This window comes from Sinohyriopsis cumingii, chromosome 6 (assembly GCF_028554795.1).
Source record: "Sinohyriopsis cumingii isolate HCF-2022 chromosome 6, ASM2855479v2, whole genome shotgun sequence".
NCBI classification, from domain to species: Eukaryota; Metazoa; Mollusca; class Bivalvia; order Unionida; family Unionidae; genus Sinohyriopsis; species Sinohyriopsis cumingii.
In genome coordinates, this window is record NC_142966.1 from 31,473,049 (window position 1) to 31,494,758 (window position 21,710).

Genomic DNA, 21,710 nt, shown 5'->3' on the forward strand with positions numbered 1-21,710 from the left:
TACATGTGTCAATGAAATTATAATAAAAGAGGAAACAAATGTTCAGATATTTTTCAACATACTTAGTAAATTAAGTAATAGTCAGCTAATGTCTGAATGGAAAACAATTGAATCTACTGTAACAGTTAAGTATGAGAAAACAGTGAGGGTAAATGAAGACTACTCCATCATATATATGTACGTGTGTGTGCGTGATTTGGATTTTTAACGTAGCTTTAAGAATTTTTCAATCATATCGCTAGGATGTCTGCAGTGTGGCAGTTTATAGTGATGTCTAGCACTGAGGCATAAAGCCGCAGACATGTAGCAAGATGCACCACCCAGTCACATGATCCAGACACCAGGCCTACCAGTCCTAACATTAACCTCTTAATGCTGAGCACCTAGCAAAGCAGCTCTTAGTACCATTTTTACAAGTTTTTGGTGTGACTTGGTCAGGGTTCCGACCCGCAACCTCCCACATCCAAGGCGGTCCATCACATACGAGTGAAGGAAAATATGCTTTGCATTGACTTGGTAAGAAAAGTTATTGCATCTTGTATTTTTCACTAAATGTACACATTTACATGTAAGCAAACAGATAGGATAGATATACTCCTCAGAGATTGAAAGACATAAACAGATAATTGGAAGACAGACAGACAGACATATAGATGGATGGATTAAAAGAAATAGTTAAAAACACAAAACTGAAACCAATGCTGCTTCTTTGTAAAAATAGTCAACCAACTTTATTGATATATTTTGGTGTCAGTTGTCATCTCCTTGTGGTGCATATATAATACAGCAATAAATACACACTTGGAGATCACAATGGTTTTTTTTCCCTATATACATATGCGAACTACAGGTGAGTTGTATATTAAGTATGTACACTGGACTGTGGGTATAAGGGTCAAACCATCTGGTCTATGGCAGGATGATATACAATAACAAACCATAGTACTCAATCAAGATTACAAGTATGTAAATAACATGAAAATGAAAAACAAATTACACTGTCCACCATTTGTCAACTTGTTACGTAGATAATATATGCAGACACCTTGTTTTAGCATATATATTATTTCACTTACCTGGATTAACAACACATTAATGCTATGGAAAGAAGCCAGATTTAAAAATCAAAGAAAAGACTGAAGACTGTCTTAAAACTGCAATGATATGCATTCAGTGAAAAATAATTACCTATTAATAAGCTTAATCTTTTCTCAATGAAGGCACAAATACTTTTCTTATTAAAAAATTGAGAAAAGATATACAAGCTTTCATGTTAGAACAGTTACTGCAAATAATATACAACTTTTCAACCTCAGATCCACTGCAGTTATAGTAGTATTGCACAAGAGAACTGATGAGTGAAAGAAAGAAAGAAAGAAAGAAAGAAAGAAAAAAGGAAGGAAGGAAGGAGAGAACTGTTGTGTATTGAAAACAAACAGATTTGCAGACATCATGAATAAAAAGCAACTGCAGACCCGTATATTCTGCATCTTACCCCATTAGGCAGTGAATACAATACTGCAGGTTACTATAACTGGGGAACTGGTTCAGCAAAGTACATACTTGGGCAACATTTAAATGTTAATTTTGGCAAAGGAATGTTTTTACACAAAAGCAATAATTAAGAACTGGGAATGAATTGTTCTTCCAGTTTTGAGAACCTGCTGAATGAAAAACATTTTTAAAAAGGAATTTATTTTCAAACAATGAACAATTCTAGTTCTGACTTCCTATGGATGAGTATTTAGTCAAATGTTAAAACTGACATGAATCTTTTTTTTTAATTCACAATTATTATTCTACTTAATGCAGTTAGCCTTTTTCCTGAGTAAGAACTGGCAAATTTGTAAAAACTAGACTGAGATACTAAAGCATGGCAAAATGTCAGAAGACTTTATCTAAAGGACAATTTATTGAACCTGTATTATTGCATCCTTTATGTGTACTGCAGTTGCCAATATTTCCATACTAGTGATGCATTTCATGACAAGGCACTGGAAAGAATTGACATCTGTTCAGTTAGTAAAGTCTTCCTTATTAATATCACAAAATGAAAATTATAGTTTCCTTCCTGAAGGTAATATGAAGAAAACAAAAAACGTAGTTGTACAACCTCCTTAACCAACCAATCTGATGAATAGTTTTGAGGGTTGGAAAAATAAACTTTCTGAATATTATAAATGACTGGATCACTTTTTTCAAAATATAGCATGCTGTTTGTTGTGATGCTGTTAATGTTGACACTTTCTATGACTAAATAAGTAAATAATGCCTCCTTACAAGAGTGAAATTTATTAATTTACACCAGTTACACTGATACAATTAAGCAAAGGAAGATACACACCCAAATACATCATGGCAACTGTATCAGTTAGGTTTATGAATATTTTCAAATTAATAAAGCATCACAAAACCAATGGACAATAATTTCAAGGCTGAGACCACTAAAAACAACTTCAATTATTCAAGTATTTGCAACAACAGTTTTTCCCCAATCAAAGTTGGATCTGTGTATACCAAGTCTACAGTCTATCATCCGTATGTAAGTATAATTAGTGCTATTTTTAAACATACAGAGTTCCCCAGTTTTGTACAAACTCCTACTGAATGTAACCTATGGTGGATCACTATCAATTTTAAAACTGTGATTACAAAAATGTGACTTCTATATCACTAGTCCAATAACTGTACCAAATTTCATAAATGTATTTTAAATGAAGCTCCCAAAACTTAAGTGTTGATAATGAATGGACGGTCATACAGACCAACTAAAATATATTGAAACTAATGAACAGCAAATGGCACATAAGCACCCCATAGTCTGGTAAGTATGCCAAATTTCATACAGATATGAAATGGTTTTAGTCATGCCTGTGAAACAATAGTGTGAATAATGGATGGAAGAAGAAATGGATGAAGATGTTAAAAACACAGAAACTGACAATATGTTAAAAGCCATCTCTGTGTGGACAATGAATGAATGGGGAAACATAAGAAATATATTTACACTTGAGACTAGTGAATAGCAAAAGGCAGATCTGCATCTGATGTCCAGTATGTGTACCAAATTTAACAGAGTGGAGTATTTTGTTCAGCAAATAAAAGTGTGAATAAAGACTTGATGTTATATGGCACAGCAACACTTTCAAGGTCATACTGCACCAAGGCACACTATGTCATCTGATCTGGGCTGACTCAACAATGTGAGTTGAATCTTTCATCTTCTGGTCATGAATCCGATACCTTCACCAATCAGCCACTGGAGCTCTTGGATGAATGAATGGATGGATGGATGGATCGATGGAAAGAAAGAAAACAGACAAAACATACTGAAACTGAGAATTTTCAAAACCAAAAGCCACATCTGCACTACTAGTCCAATATGTGTACAATGTTTCACAGTGATACCTTCAATAGTTCGAGTTAACCTCTGGAATGGAAAGTGGAGATAATGAATAGATGATGAAAGAAAAATGTTAAGGAATTGGCAATAGGAAAATGCAAATCAACACCACTTGTGTACCATGTTCCATAAAGATACATTCCACAGTTTTTGAGTAATGCTGTGAAAATGAAAATTTTTACAGTCAAACAAATGTACTTATGAATACAGCAATGTCAGAACTCCTGTATGTGTTATATGCAGATACATATCTAGTACATACTATCATATAAATAATACTTTATTTGAAACTCCTTTCTAAACATTTTTTTTCACACTGTTACACAAGACCTTGGAAGCACTGTTGGTCATACAAAGACTGCCAGAATGAATGCAGCAATGGCTACACGACACCAAACAAATCAAATCATTACATCAATAATTATGACCATTTTTTAGCAGCGTTACTCATATGAAGATCAGTTGGAAATTAATGAATCACTCACAAATGTCAAACAATCTCGTACTGATACTTACTGATTAAAATAACATTTCCTCGAACATCTCAAGACATAATATCATACAGAAAAATCCAAGGCACCAAGGTCTTGCTAATGACTGAAAATATTTTCAAAAATCTCTCCCACTATTTAACAGCAGGCATGGAAAATGCCTTGAAAAAATTCATCCTGCAGGAATACTATTGTGTGACTAAATTATACATCAAGATAACTCTAGCAAATTGTCCTTCACAGAAACGCTGCTTAATTTAAATGAGTATTCTGTACAATGGAAATGCTAACTCTCCTGTGTGAACTCGAGGCCTAGTAAGCACTAGGAAAGAAAAACAAAAGCGGTCAAGTCATAAAAGGTACCAGTTAATCCTGAAAATAATCTCAAAGACAATTTTGATAAAAATTAAAGCAAATGATTGAAAAAACACTGTTCTAATCACGTTTTTTAAAAAAAGTAACATGGATTTAGTTTAGTGTTATTTGGTGTTTTTTTTAATAAAGCTTGTTACCATGCAAGTTAGAAGACTGAATGGCAAAAATTGTGACGTGTATTTCATAGACGATAACAGCACCATGCATATGAATTTACATCGACTGCCATTGATGCAATTTGATTTGTGCAATTAAAATGAACTTACTGAATTTACAAACTTGTCCTGTTCACACAGGACAACTATCTGCTCATCTGTCAAAAGTTCCATTAAAATCAGTTATCCCTTAAAGAAAAAGAAAAAAAAAGAACAAGAAAATGGTATGGATAAAAGTGACTGGGCACTTCTACAATTTTACAGACCTATATTTCTTCATTATTGACATGGTAAATGCTATGAAAATAAGTATCTGATTTGTGGAAAATTGGGAATAACAAAGGAATGTATGGTGAAGTTGGTAATTTGGGGTATAATATTCATCCTCAAAGAAAAATTATACCTGAACTGATCCCATTCCAATTGTATGAACTTGGGTTTACATGAAAATATATCAGTCTACATGAGAATAGTAGGCAAATATGTCTTTACGGTAAAGGTCCCACAACAACATGAATAAATTTACACCCGATACTGCATGAAAGGCTGTATATCAGATGAAAGTCTTTTAACTGACGACTGGAATCAATGAGGCAAAGCCCATGATGAAACAAAACATCAAGCAGAACACCATGATGAAACACGCCAATTAGGACAACTTGATAAAACAAACAAAAAATGTCAAAATGTACAAACTAATGTTAGGTTTCTTGTTTCTTTTTATGCTATAAAACTTAACATGCATGAACTGCATGCTTTTACAAGTTGTTAGGCCTTTGTTTTTTAAAGGTACTTTCTGCACTTTATTGGTTATATTATGTTGAGAAACCAATTTGCTGATGCACTGTGACCCATAAACTATTAGTTCTATCAGCTTAGCTGCTGTGGCTCCTTGCTACTTATATACAGTTGACAAAAGACTTGCTGATTGGTTCGAGTTCTTTTATGCTCTTTTTCAGCACATGGTAGGCTATACATGGCAGCCAGCATAACCAGTGGAGGAAGAATCTAGGCAAACCTTGGTAAGAACCACTGACCCATGGGAAGCTACTAGTGAACCTTCTTGCATATCCACACTGGCCAAGCCTAAGACTCAAACCGATGCAGACTGAGATGAGATGGCACCGATCGGTAAATGCAAGTGCCTTAGACAACAAAAGACTTATAACAAATCTCCATACTAGTGAAACTGCCATAGCATGCTGGCTTAATTCTTGATTATCAGATTTAGTTTATTCTCTAAATATTATGAATGCACAATGTATCATCAAATTAAAAAAATTTTAAATGAAAACAATTTATGTAGGAAATCAAATTTTTTGTCCTCTTGGTACTTTGATACAATAAGACCAGGAGCTGAACAATTTGATATCCCAACTGGTCACTTAAATAATATGATTCCAAATATTCTCATCTGCACCAAGAAAATCTGCAGTCATAATCATAAATAGGAACTCCATCATCAAGACACTTATTTGCAGTCTATGTGAGAATGACAGGTCAAACAAAAAGTAACAAATTGCTGGGTGTTTATTTTATAGTGTAATTGTATGGAGAAAATTACAGGCCTGATAGATCTCCTCACTGCAAGATCCATACTTGTACACACAAATACTTTAACTTACAAAAGCAATGTAAAGATAAAAATCAAGTTAGAAGGCTAATCTAGTCCCTTCTCATAAGGGGTTAGGGTAGTTCAAGTTAGAAGGCTCAACCCACTGCTTCAAATGATGGGTTATGCTAGTCCAAGTTAGAAGGCTCATCTGGCATCTTGAAATGATGTTTAGGGTAGTTAAAGTTAGAAGGCTCATCCATCCCCTTCAACTTTTGTAAAATAAATACTTGCTGCATAGCTTGAAATAATGTGCTCATCATATTATAATATAAAAAACATTATGTCACTTTTTACATAAGTGTATCATAGCACCACAAACAGAATCTAACATGATATGGTTGAAACTTCTGTCTCTTTTTAAATTATAATAAAGAAAGCTTCTTATACAATTTTTCACACTTAAATTAAAAATCCTGAAAATGATACGAAAATCACACAAGAACCTTTGAAAATCTTTAGGAATATATGACCTGCTGTAAATCAGCAGTGCTGGTTTTCTGTTGCAGAATACTGGTGTACATTCTTCCAATAGCTGTGTCATGCTAAAGAACTAATATACTTTTCTGTGTAGTCTTGGTATGGGACTCTAAGATCATCAACCTGTGCCAATTTTATCAATTTTACAATACTCCTTTGGCTATTATTTTTGATAAGACACATTTCCTTATACTATTCTATTTTATGAGCACTACTTTGGGGTGTAAATTCTGCAATACAGTACCAAGGGGTGGAATCTGAAGTACAGTATCATGGGGTAGGGTCTGCAATACAGCATCAAATGAACGGGATCTGCAATACCATGTCAGTGGATGGGATCTGCAATACAGCATCAAGTGAATGGGGTCTGCAATGCAGTATTAAGGGGTGGGATCAAAAACAGAAGTACATTAGGAAATTACACAAAAAAATGCAGAATTTATATGTAAAGTAAATGACAGAAAATGAAATTTGGCAAAAACTGTTATCTCATAAATTATGATTAAAAAAGGCTATATTTTAATCAATCAGTCACAAATGACTCCTATTAGTCAAGTTTTTTTTAAAGTGATCTTATATTTTACATCATACTAGCATGTTTAAACATTTTTATTCCTTTTATTTCTGAATAAAGGCCTTAAAGATTAAAGTTGTAACTTTTTCATTCATCTGAAATCTTAATTAAAGGATATCAAAATCCAAAGGTCTTTAAAGAAAAATATAAATTTCTAAATGTTATTTGAGAAATCCAGTCTTTATTGAATGACTTCTCAAGGGACACAACTCATGCAAGAACTGACCAATGTCCAACCAGGAATTCCAGTCATTAGGCATTTCACAAAAATATCTTTGAAATGTAAGAAGACAAATTTGACAATGACAGATAATTAATACTGAAACTGATGCTTATTTTCAAATGAAATGAAAATAATACAGTCCTCATGCTCAGTTTTTATCAGTTGTTTTTTAAATACATATTTAAAGGAACAAAACTGGTTCTTTATATAAAAAAACTAGCTCACTTTTTAATTAAAAAAATACAAGTTTACACAAAATAAGTAAAAGATATTTTTTCTATGTACTGAACATGAAAAAGGATTTCGTTAAGGTGATTAATGGAACAGTGCACTTTTGTTTGGTGCATAAAAGATTAATTGACACAAAAAAATAGGATGCCTTTTATTTACAAGGTGCAAAGAACACACTTATGCATGAAATAAAATATGGAATTAACAATGATGAACAACCAACACTCATATTCAATCAGATTATCCCATATTACACTTAAACTCAAACATTAAATTTTTCACATACAGGAAACTAATGCTGTATGAGACAATCATAAATTATTAGGAGCACAGGAGCACAAGAATCCTCAAGATCACTATCAGACTCGTAAAGTCATTTAGCATTTGTCTTTTCTGTACAAATTATTGAATATATAACAGATATTGCGATCCAAGTAGTTCTATGGCAGGATTCTTTTAATATGACTGTATACAATTTTAAAAAGAAAAAAGAACCAATAAAATAATTTCTAGTTCAGTTGTTAAAGGCTAAAAACTTCTACCAAGCTGACCATAAACTGCTTGGTAGGAATTCTTTTTACTTTCAATATAAAAGTAACACTTTAATGTTCCAGAACTTTCCAGTTTAAAACTTCAATAATTTAGATAAAATTGTACTGGTTTGAATCAACAGACAACAAAAAATAAGTATTAGCTTTTTCAAACCATTCATAGGCATCATGATGTTTTATTACTTAAAACAATTACTGGAACGTAATTGCTACAACAAATAATGTTTAAGCCCCGAGATACTGGCTAAAATTCATTCATCACATATATACTTTACTATATAGTCACATAAAATACCTTTAACAAATGCACAAAGAAAATCAACCACTTAAATGCCATTGAACAAAACGGTATTAGTTGACAGTACATTTCCTCTATTACAAAAACCTGTATTACTGAATGTGTCATGTAATGTACATCATTCATGCATTAACCCTTTACCTCACGCAAGTGCCTATGGACGCCTCTACTCCATTCGCATACAAGCAACTTTGGACACCTCTGGAATATTCGCATACAAGTGCCTTTGGATGCCTCAACCCGATTTGCATACAAGCTCCTTTTGACGCCTGCGGTAAACATCAGTCATTTTGAGTTGGTTTTCATAGCGCCACCTTTGGGGAAAACCCCTATTAGATCCTATATTCATTGGTGTAAATGACCATTATGTCAGATCATGTGGTCAGTGTTTATGTTCTGGTCAAAATCTGCTATTTTAAGTAACTGGGTCATATTCTCCACTTTCCAAAATGGAGGTCGCAGATTTCGTTCAGTACTTATGTAGTTTTCACAGTTAGAATCACAACTATGAAAGCTTCAATAACTTAGGTAAAGACTCTGATATTGATGTAGGCAGCAATTAGTTTTTATAACTTATAAAATTCAGATGACTGAGTGATGCAGATGCAAAGAACTAGTAAATTTCAAGTATGAGTAATGGCAGTTATGGTGGGTCACATGGCTTCACCGACTTGACGGTGAACGAGTTCTCTCTAGATTTTAAAGCACATAATAAATTCTTGTGTGAAAAATAATTACACTGCTATAATGATCAGACTTTACTCTTAAATTTTTCCATACATAATAGATGTGTAATAAAAATGTAAAATTTTTAAAATTGTTGTTAAACGTAACATACACTACACTGCTGAACAATTAACAGGCAGGCCTAAGTGTATGGAGTCAAATAGGTAACATGTGTTCTATTTATAGCGCACTGCACTGGGTAACTTTGTGACATGCATATCGAAGGGCTAAAAAGCCATACACTCTATGAGGTAAAGGGTTATACAAATTTGTCAAACTCACAAAGTAAAATTTAATTCAATAACATACTGAGGATAACTGAGATGCTAAAGAACTAATTAACTTAGATGTTGAAACTGCAGCTGGACAAAATAAAAGTTTCTCTCTGCAATCACAAACACTTGTATATCCAATGATACACATGATATCAAGTCCTCACCTGATACCAATCCTTCCGCATGCAAAACTGCTGTACAATTACTCTTCTATGTGCAGAATCTGGCTTTGTATAAGTTATTTTCTTGTTTGTTTTTTTAGTGTAGAATCCTGGCAAACATAACGGCATTTACTTTCTTGCTACATTAAGTATGGCCAAGACACTCTGAGCAGACAATAGCACAATTTCATGAGCATGGTCAAACCTGGATGTCGGACCAATTGACTAGGCAGTAACACAAGCCCTGATATGAATAAAAGTTGATGTATGGACATCAGACAGAGCTAGCTGCAGTCTATTTCAATTATCCCTTTAGGGACCTCAGCAAACTGGTACACAAGTCTCTGACCATCAACTTTATTGAGAATTCCTCGTGCATAATAGTACCTGAAATTGATGAGAATATCACTGTTAAAATAAAACCAAATTTCAAAGAACATGGGTTTAACTTACCATTTCATCGTAATTTTTGAACAGTACTGAAATATATGACTTTGTGACAAGTTTGACATAAAAAATGTAATTTCTCAATAACACAAGTACTAATAGTGACAAACTACAGGTAAGCAATGATTTGCTGGTACGTACTGGTTCTGCCACCAATGTAATTATCTATGTAACAAAATCTGAATGGCATAGTCAACTCTCAATATAGATGCTATCCCCAAATTATACTAAATTTCCAAGTTTTTAACTGCAGCATGATGAATTCATGAAAAGACCATTTCTTTCTTTTAACTGTAGCATGCTGAAATAATCTCTGATATTATTCAGAAATCAAAAGATTTTTAAATGAACTGTTGTGGATGTCAGATTGGCACCATTTTCATTTAGGACCAACCATACACCATAAGAAACCCCATGTTCAAAATGGCTACCATTAGAGCCTTGTTGGATGTCAGATAAGCACCATTTATGTTTAGGATGAAATATGATGAAATCTTCTATTGAAAACCCGATAACAATATGATTTTCCATTCAGGGGGAAAAGTTATGAGATTTACAAGATGACTATCATAACAGCCATACTGAACATCAGACTGGTCCCAATTTCATCTAGAACCAACTAGACATCACAGGAGTTTGGGTTTTTTTTATTTACTTTTTTAAATTGAAAACTCCCATGTTGATATGACCATCTATTCAGGAGAAGCAGCAAAAACAAGATTTCCAAGCTGGCCACTGTGGGGATCTTGTTGGATGTCTGAGTGGCACTATTTTATTTAGACCAAAAGATCATGGGATGAATGTATGTGAAAAGTTTTATAGCAATCCTTCAAATGGTTAAAAGAAGTAGCAATTACAAATTTGTGCTAAAAAACGAATGAAAGACAATAGACTGTCCCAAATTGCTATTTTGGACTATGACCAGTAAAGCTAATAAAGCCATCTCACTATCTATGCAAATGTGGATTAACATATATACTTGCTTATAATTCAGTTCCAACTACTTCTACTGATCACTCCAAGCAAGCTGCATAGAACCAGATATACTGGCACATTATGCAATGGCAGATCCGAGTCCATGCAGTCTGGATTTGGACATGCCTTCCAAATGATTATATAGAGCATGCAACTGACACTCCTGCATGGCCCATGATAAGAAGATTTATAGAAAGGAAAACCTTGTCACTCTGATGGCATGATACACACAGATGCCATAAAACCATCAACTGTACAAACTTCATTTCAAAAGGTCTTCTCAATTCTAATGTCAACAGCCATTGAAAAGTGCCATTATCCAGTGAAGGGGCAAAGTCCATAAACAGTGTCAACAAAACATGGAATTTTTCATTTTAACATTTTTAGTAACTGACTGACACAACTATGTATTCATTGGGTTCAAGTTAATACTGACTCAGTTTATTAAAACTCTAAATGGTAATTTAAGAATCGATGGATTACTGATGGAGTTAGTAATAAAATTATAGAGATGCCCCATGACTGTTCCTGAAATGACCCAAGTGCAAACCTTGACCAAGATGTGATTGATCAATTGGGAGATGGGCAGATAAACATACGGAAACATGGACAAGTGTAGTATTAAATGCCCCTGCCACTGTCGTGGTAGGACATAAAAAAGTTGTGAATCATTACTCATCCTTAAGTTGTCAGAACAAGCAGACAAGTAGATAGAGTATATGTTCACCTTGAGGAGGTCCAGAGAATTAAAACTTACCAGTTACTTATCTGTTAAATTAAGAGATCATAATAACATGCATGTTTAACACTAGCAGGCTAGATGACATGTGAAATCACTATGCATGTTTATATCATATCAATACCTATGTTTAGAAAAACACTCCAATATTTGTTATCTTGTCTTCACAATATATGCATAGATAATATACTTCAAAAGTTGATAGTTTTATGGCATCTTAATTTGTGACACCATACCTTCCATGTGACAATGTTTTCCTATATTAAAGTCACATACCTGTCTGTATTAACTAATATTGTACAAGGTCAAATAATGGAATCGTGACAGGCTTAGCCAATTTGGGATTGTACAATTCTGAACTAGGTGTAATATGTTTTCTGGGTTCTGTCTGTATCTGAAGCATGCATGAATAGAAAACACTATCCTCACTCCAATCCTTCACAGGTCACTAAAACACTTAATGTACTGTATATATTCACTCACAAGTCGACTTGAACAGCAAACAAAAAAGATCTTGTTCTGCCATAGCATAATGTGCCAGCAGATCAGGGTCTATGTTTGTTCTACTAATTATTCCTAATAAACTTCTAAGACCCAGATCCACAGGCACATTATGCAATGGCCGATTTGGGTCTTTGCAGTTTGCAATTAGACTAGTCTTGTAATTCAGTATATAAGGTAACTTACTTTTAAAGAGGAGCATAGGTTTTTTGTGCAATCTGGCCTTTATAATCTATTATGGAGAAAAATTTAAAAATTACAGTTGATTTTACCTTAATGCTCTACCCATGGTTTCATAGTTCATATCTGGTTTGTTCTTGTGAAGGCCCCACAATTTTGACACAGCTTTGGAGTCCACCAATTTGAATATGCCTCTTTCTCTGTTAGTCCACTTGATATACCTTGGACAAGTGTCTCTGTTCTGTAGTAACTGTAACAAAAACTCCCACAGGTATGTTGTGCAACCTGAAAACAAAAAAAAACCCATAAAAAAATAATGAATCCAACAATCATCTGTAGCCACTTATAAGTCAGGTCAACTGCAAACAACACACCCTGTTCTGCTGTTGCAATATGTGCTGGCAGATCAGTCTCTATGTAATTTGTTCACTCTTTACTCTGAACAAACTGTATAGACCCATATATTCCAGCAGATCATGTGACAGTAGATCCAGATCTATGCAGTTTGCAGCTGGACCCAACTTTATAAACATGTAAATATGGTATATGTATACAGAATGAAAAATTCCCAACACTGCCTCTTCTTTACTGCATTCCAAACAAAACAGACTTGTGTTTGCAAAACATGTACCCACTGCAGACTGTCCAAATACCCAAGTCTTCAAAAAAATGTGTATAAAATTTGAATAAATGTTACAGAGGATAAACACTCTAATCAGGCCATCTACATGTGAGTATAGACATGCCAACCAGTCAGCAATAAACCATGCCATCTACATAGGAGTATAAATATGCCAACCAGTCAACAGTAAAACCAGGCCATCTACATGTGTGTACAAACATGCCAACCATTTATCAGTAAAACCAGGCCATCTACATATGGGCATAAACATGCCAACCAGTCACCAGTATGACCGGGCCATCTACATATAGTGTATCACATGCCATCTAGTAAAATCAGGTCATCTATATATGCATACAAACTTGCTGAGGAAATTTATTTTGTGCACCTAATATTGTATGTGCTTATATGTGCTAGCAACATTTTTATCCAGTAAATTGTAAGAAAAAAAAGTGTCCCAGAATTTGAAAAATGGCTATTATGATCTGGAAATCTTATTAGATCATCCATACATGTATACAATATGAGTACCAAATAAGTTTATGCCATTTGCAGTTTACAGGTGGACACAACTTGTAATTATACATAAGTATACATATTACTGCTACTAATGCCAATCACCACCATCATCATCTTTCTGATCAGTGACTGATTTTTTAATCATGGTCAATGATGTTATTTATTGTTACTATCATCATCACAAAAGTGCATCATGTTGCCAATATTTACATTGCATTAGGGTATACAAATAGACCCTACAACTTAGCACTATCGTTTAGCTGAGTAGAAATTTAGCATTTGGCATCCATTCTGATCATTTTTGTTATATTTTTGAGCCATATCCTACCTTCCATATTCGTCTACTTGTGGCATTTAGCAGACTTTATCAACTTCCAGATAACTAACATTATTTATTGACTTATAAATTTGTCCCTTTTCTGGTCCGACATGTTTTTAAGTTTAAATAGATCCCTCATCTCTGTCATTTTTCAGTCATATGACAGCCATGGTCACACTGATAAAGCATGTTTCACTTCACATCTCGAGCTATTTTTTAAAAGTACAGACTGGTCCACTAACTATATGTTATTTAACTATAATGAATCTGTAAAACCAGATTCAAACTGAGGAAACCAGTCTGTTTTCTTGGAAATGTGTCATATATACAACTGCTATAAACAGAAAATAGGAAAGTACATGTGGAGCTACTTTAAAAGTACAGACTGGTCCACTAACTACATGTTATTTAACTATAATGAATCTGTAAAACCAGATTCACAGATTCAAATTGAAGAAACCAGTCTGTTTTCTTGGAAATGTGTCATATATACAACTACTATAAATAGAAAATAGCAAAGTACATGTGGGGCTACTATGCACAAATGTACTCTTGCACTATTCATATGCAGCGTTACAGTTTCTTGAATAATATTCTCAAATTTATAAGATACATGTTACTAAAGAAATGAAAATAAGAATGACAAAAATGACATTTTATTATTATTTATTTTTTAATGTACAAAAAAGTGTAATCCTTATACAGGCAAGCACAAGATGCAATTAGGTGACAAAAAACTTAATGATTACCCCAAACATTAAATGGTTGTCATGTATGCACAAACCATCCAGACATGTTTGCATTTTGAGGGATATTTTAAGTGTGTTGTACAAAGAAGCACACTATCTCCTAGTCCTACATGTAAGACATAGCACATGTTGATTTTGTTTAGGTGCTTGATGCCCACAACATAAATTTCAGCGTCAGGTCTTACATGTAGGACTATCTATCTCCTTGCAAAAAGAATTTAGTAAATTATTAACTGGTTTAGAGAGTGATATCACGTGACAAGTGTTTGGTGACAGCTGGTCATAATAACAATAAATATTTTGAGAAAATATGATAACTGTTACATAATCCAAAATCCTGAACATGAAGTGCACATCAACCAAATAGAGAATTTATGTGATAATATGGGACTGCTTGACATACTACAGAATGTAACTGGACACTGCCACACAGAATTTATGTGATAATATGGGACTGCTTGACATACTACAGAATGTAACTGGACATTGGTGAAATTTGACATAAATATTAAGATTCATGAATGTACCCAGATTCCAGAGACATTTTATCACAAAATGCTTTTCCAACAAGAGTTACTTATTTTAGGATAACAACTGCTCTTCCCAAGAGTCTCCAAGTACTACTCAATAAAAAAACAATAAAGTCATCAGCTGTTGAGCATGGCTCTCACTGAAAATAACTGAGGACTGTTCAGATTCTGACTTGAGAAATACAGACAAGATCCACATATGACCTCATGAGTGCTCATTGATGCTTGGCTTCCAATATCTCTTTGCTGCATAATTGTTTATACCGGTCTATTCCAAGGAAAAATAAGTTATGCTATTTCTTCTAAGCGACATTTAACAAAGTAGGGAGCCATTGTGGTTTGGTGATTAGTGTGCTAAACTCACAACCAAAATAGTGCATGTCTGAATCCTACCACTGGACAGCTAGTGTTTGTGTCCTTGGGCAATGTACTTCATTCCAACTGTTAGGCACTAAATAACCTATTTGTACTGCTGTGCTGTCAAGCACCAAACCAAACAAATGAACAAGTGAGCAAAATTATTTAATTTCACTTTTTGCATACAATAACTGCTACCTATTTCAGTCAGGTGTGCAAGAAGATGTTGCATCATTCTGATGCTGTACACTTCTTTACAAGACCAACATGTGCATTACAAGTTGCTGTGACATGCAGCATATGATCAAATATCATTCAAAATCATTAATTTAATGAGGTATTATAAATATAATCAGTGACATTACTGTATTTGCAGGCATAAAACGTGTATGCACCAGACAGCAGTACAGACAAAGAATTACCATCATATAATGTGTCAACAGGTGAAACTACCCTATATGCTTGCTGATAAGACAAGATAAAATGCAAACAACAGAGATCTTGATGTCCCATAGCAATAAGTGAATGCAGATCATAGTCTATGTTGCTTATTCTAGTGATTACTCCAAACAAACTGCACAGACCCTGATCTACCAGTGCATTATGTGATAGCAGATCTGGGTCTGTGAAGTTTGTAGTTGGACTAGACTTAAAGGTAAGGATATATGGTAGATGTCATTTATACAAATATGAGCCCGATATTTAGTTTTATTTTGATTAAAAAGAACTTTTAAAAAGGAAATTCACCAACTATATTCTTCAATAGAACACAAACTTCCATTTTAAAAAGTCTGCTAAATCTGAAGGTGTGGCATCTCCCTTTTGTAACTATCCACAAAACTGTTGGAGTTGTATCCCCTTATATGGCTTTTATTGCCACTCATTTAGTCATTTGATACTAAATTAGTCACCAAGTAGCAAGTTTACTTTATGTCTTTCAAGACTTACTTTCTCTTTTCCTCTTTGGTTGATTTATTGGACAGTCTCCTGGAAGCTTTGGTTTTCTGCCTGTAAAGTAGAAATTGCTAGTTGAGTAGGAACTTAGCTGGTGACAGAGTGGCAAACCAGACAAAGGGTGACAGGCCTAAGCCATACTGCAAGTACATTGACCTTCAACTAGATGAGCTAAGAAGAGACTAGTGGCAATGTGTCTATCAAGAACCTTGAATAAGAAAAAAGTCAAGTTTTCCTTTAGAATACTCTATACTATAATTCAACAATTTTAGCTATCCAATTTTGTTATCAATGAAATTGTTCATTCATTTTAGAAGAAAAACAAAACTGTTAACTCATTGTCCCCGGGACAGCATGTGAAATGGGCATGAGAGAGACATTTTTTCTTGTTACTTCTAATTAAACTGAAGCAAGTCTGATTCAGGCAGACTTTGTATTGCCAGGTATTTAGCTCTTTTAAAGATGTGGCTTCTAATTTTGGCTGCAGGTGAACAGATGGGTGGAAATTGGACATCTTTCATTTCTTTTTTTTCACTTGCTAAACCAACGATTTTTATATCCATGCCTCGCTAAATCTAAAAAGATACCCTAATTTTTGCAAACATTCATCCGTTGATGTGCCATTAGAACCTGTCTGCTTTACATCTAACAAAAAGGAAGTCTAAAATTCTGGACACTCACTCCAGTTCTGGAACTGGCTATTGTTTGCCAACAAACACAAGTAAATGGTCATTATTACTGTATATTATTGTAAAGCCATATCCTTTCCATTATCTCTCATGCCAACCACTTGGGTCTATCGTGGTTTGTAATGATGCCACAGGACTTGCAACAAACAAGTTAAAAAGAATGCATCGCAAGTCTTTTTTACCACAATAATCTTCTATAAAATGTCAATTAGACATAAAACACAGCTAAAATGTCAAAGATCTAACAACTCAAATAGTTATTCTTGGTCTATGACCAAGGCTGGAGATTGAGAGCAGTCTAATGTTTTGCAAACGCAAATAGAAAAAAAGTTAGATATAAAAGGCACCTTAATTGATTTTGGCCATTTTAAGCTGAATCATGCAATAGCTAATGCCTTTCATATGACAAAAAGGAAATTAACCCTGTTCATCAAAGAATGTCTTACAAAATTCTCTACTGATGGCTATAAAGACAAAATGAACATGTTATCATCTGTCTTTCTTTTGTTGGTAACAAGATAATGTTGAATACTTAAGGTATGGAAAACAAAAAATGTTTTCAAATTTACATAAGCATCATACCTGGAACATAAAACTTCATATTAACTTTCATGTCATGCATAAATATGCCCAAGAATAGTTCTTTCAAATATTATGCAAAATGTAAGAAAATTTTCTGGCAATAAATGTCTTGCAACTGACTTGAAGCAAACACCTACGCAGAAGGTCTGGGGTAATGAAAACCAGCTGCCCACGCATCACATGCAAAACAGCAGCTGTAAATTTCATTCATGTTAAGGCTCTGACATGTCAACCCTGCCGTCATTGGACATGTCATTCTTTGCTAGCAAAACACATCCTCTGTATACATTGCTTTTATTTGAAGTATTTTGACAAGTTTATAATTGTGTTGATGACATCTTTTCTCATCCTGCTGCTCATTTCATTTTCATGTACATTAACGAGCTTGGATAACTTTTCATCAACTCTGGTTTAGAAAAAGAGTCTCTATACGTCTGAAAATTCAACAGTTCCTCAGTTTTTTATTTTCATTTTATTTTTTTTATTAATTTATTTTAAAATGTAGTACAGATAGTATGACACCTTCCCCAAACACTAGATGAACCATTATTTTAACCATTGTGTAGTATTTCTCTATTACAATGGTTATAAAGTCTTTTGAGTTTTTATTTTAATGTTTATGATGTCTTTGAGCCTTCATTTTAATGGCTATGAAGTCAAGAGTTTTTAAATTTATTGGGTAATAGCCTTACTTTGAATGGCTATGTAACCTTTAAACATGGACATCATATTTGAAAGTACTGTACAAACCGGACTTGAAACTCTGCTGTTATGTAAAAAAACCATCTTTCTTTATCATCAGATCCCGTTTTGTAAGACCACCATTCATTATGACCAGGTCCTGATTTGTAAGACCACCTTCTTTATGACCAGATCCTGTTATGTAAGACCACCTTTTTAATGACCAGATCCTGTTATGTAAGACCACCATTCATTATGACCAGATCCTGTTTTGTAAGACCAACTTCTTTATGACCAGGTCCTGTTATGTAAGACCACCTTTCTTTATGACCTGACCCTAGATGCAGACTGTCTAATGTTTGTTTTTTTTACTGGTTTTAATGGCAGCTTAAACACACTGATGGTTAAAACAATCCAGGAAATGAAAATAAAGTTCCTTTCCCAAAAGCACATTAAAAGAGCAGACCCCACATACCAGTGGCCTGGCCAGACTTAAAATATGCAATCACCTGAAGTAACGATCACATTAACAACAAAATCTAGATTTAAATTTCATTAAAGTGCAAAAGGCAATTTAGCTAAATAAATGTTTATCATAAGCTGCTTAAAAAATATAACATAGATGCCAAAGAACCTCAAGTTTCAGATAAAGAAGACCTAACTGTAGCTGACAACTGTATCTTCATGCTGTTACTACCTTTTTTATTTTTTGGTCTAATAGGTGAAGAAGGAGGGGTGGTTGCTGCTCCCGAGTCACACTCAGATGTGTAAGGCAGCCCAGGTGAGTGTAGGTGAGGGTTTGTGCTCTGATACAGGTGATCTGAAAATAAATAAATAAATAGATAAATAGATAAAGAGACAAAACAGATAAATAAATAAAGAAAAAATTAAATTTAATTATTTAATTAATTTGCATTTTTGTCATTAAATTGTTATAGTTCATGTCCATGGCCAATTTCTGTGTAATCTGCAATACTGATTATTTGTATAATGTTATATGAGCAGATGACAAGGAATGTTTGAACTGCTGAGCGCTGTCTGGGTGGCTGTATGAATGCACCCAGAGTGTGTGGATCTAAGCTGGGAAATGTGAAGGGAGAATTAAAAAAGCATGGATATTTGTGATGTTTAATGTATGTTGTTCATTAATAACATAAAAAATGAAATGATGAAAGAATAGCCTTAAAGGAAAATACATGTTCTCAGTAATTCATCTACCATGTAATTGTTCTTTACTAGCTTAATGCCCTTCTGGTGATATCAAATTCAAATTTTCACTCTTCATAAGTAATTTGTAAGATCCAATGCAATCAGCATTCAAATTTTATACTTCATTTTTCAATCTTAATACAAATGTATGAACATTTTTTCTGTTGTCATTAATACCTTCCACATTGCTTACTTGGGGATGTAGCATATGGCCAATACACCCTCCTATGCATTGTAAAAGACAATAATACAGGTGATCTTTTTGCCCTGTGATGCATCCTGTGACAATATTCTAGCTGAAAAGGTCTTGGACTTTTTAAAAGATAAATACTAAATCAGAAATGATATTTTCAAGGCTTTTACCCCCTTGAGCCTGTATTTTTGTCTTGTACTCCTTTCTGGGGATATCTTAACTTTCTCAGCATTATAATGACTGGATTGTGCTGATATGCCATTGAACATACACACATACATACATACAAACACACATACATACATACAAACATACATATATACATACACAAATACATATACACACAATACATACATACACACACATACATACATACACAAATACATATACACACATACATACATACATACATACACATACATATATACATGCATGCATACATATATACATATATACATTCATATATACATATGCATGCAGATATAAACACATGCATGCATGCAGTTACATACATACAGACATACATACATACATACATACATACATACATACATACAGCTTTATTCCTATTACAACTTCATTAATGTGACTCAATTATGCTTTATACATGTGTGAAGATGTCAATTATTTTCTTTCTTTCTATTTATGATTAAATAAGACTTCTGTTAAGTGTCATACAACAAATAGTGTACCAATAATAGGTTCTTCAGGTTTAATAGAAGACGAAAAATTAAAGCAAAGACCTTGATTTTATTGTTTTAGCAATCCAATTACATAATATCATGAGCATCTGAAAAACACAAATGCAAGATGGACCCTTGTCACACAAGAAAGGTATAATCTAATTTTCTATGCACCTCTCCTTCAATAATTCAAAGAGTGAGGGGTACATAAATACTGACCTAAGCATGTTCCAAGCATGAAATGGTGTCATAGAGACTGAAATTTCTGGTTGACAGTTGGGGTGGTGTGCTAACTACTTTCAATGATACATAAGAATCATAATATCCGTTGTCAGTATTCATCTAATGTCCTTTTGATATTTATGGATACTATATCTAAAGAAGTCAGCTAAAGTCAATAAATTGATGCAGGACTTCCAGTAGAAGCTAACATGCAATACTGAACATTCTGCATACCAGTAAAGTTGTAGTTACTTCCCTTTAAGGATCAAAACATGTGTATTCATAACAAGGAAATACTAATAACCTAAGTCCAAAGAGCTAAACTTGTAAACCACCTGAGCCAACCCTATCAATATATCGACACTGGTTGATTCCCTAAAGGTAGCAATTTATGACACCAAAACAATTCTTCATCGGCAGTACATGTATATGCTCTACTGAGTACAATCCTGTATCATTTCTGGTAATAAAAACAGTACGCACTGTTTCATGGTCCTGGAAAACTATTACTGAATCAAGAAAAGGAAAAAAAAAAATCCATCAAAAAGAAAGAATAAAAAAAAAATTGTTTTATTAGAATTTGCAAGTAATTTTTGAATTTATTGATTGTAATGTATCGAATTTTGAATAAGTATTGAACATTAAAATTGATTACATTGAACATAAAAATTTTAGTACAGTCAAGCCAGCAAGGTTTTAAGCGAAGGGTCACTTCGACTTTTTCCCATATCAGTTGGTACATTTCACGGGTGAGGAGAATAATTAAGAACAGCATCTATGGCTAATTTAGAATTGACCCAGACATCGCAAAGCTGTCCTGGGAAAGTAAACATTAAGATGCCGACTATATCCACTTAATGGGAATGCTATGTTGAATAGTAAGTTTAACTTAAGGCATACACCCTGGAAGAAATTTTGAATTTAAAGTAACAACTTTGGGAGAAGACTCGTTTGACTCCAGGAAAAACTAAAAAGTAGTTCTTCCTTGTAAGACAAGGGGACCA

At 33.8% G+C, this 21,710-nt stretch overlaps 1 protein-coding gene across 6 annotated transcripts in view; it reads right to left on the bottom strand.

The window, feature by feature from the left end:
- Positions 1-702: 702 nt before the first annotated feature.
- LOC149796577 (uncharacterized) overlaps positions 703-21,710 on the bottom strand; it is a 318,277-nt gene continuing 297,269 nt past the window's right edge. For all 6 annotated transcript variants that reach the window (XM_089961283.1, XM_089961284.1, XM_089961282.1 and 3 more), the window contains 4 exons: positions 19,097-19,219; positions 16,442-16,501; positions 12,490-12,682; positions 703-9,942 (listed from right to left, as the gene is read on the bottom strand). In XM_089961283.1, coding sequence (XP_089817409.1) covers positions 9,840-9,942; positions 12,490-12,682; positions 16,442-16,501; positions 19,097-19,219 — 479 coding nt within the window. In that variant the 3' untranslated portion in view covers positions 703-9,839. The remainder of the gene's footprint in view (positions 9,943-12,489; positions 12,683-16,441; positions 16,502-19,096; positions 19,220-21,710) is intronic.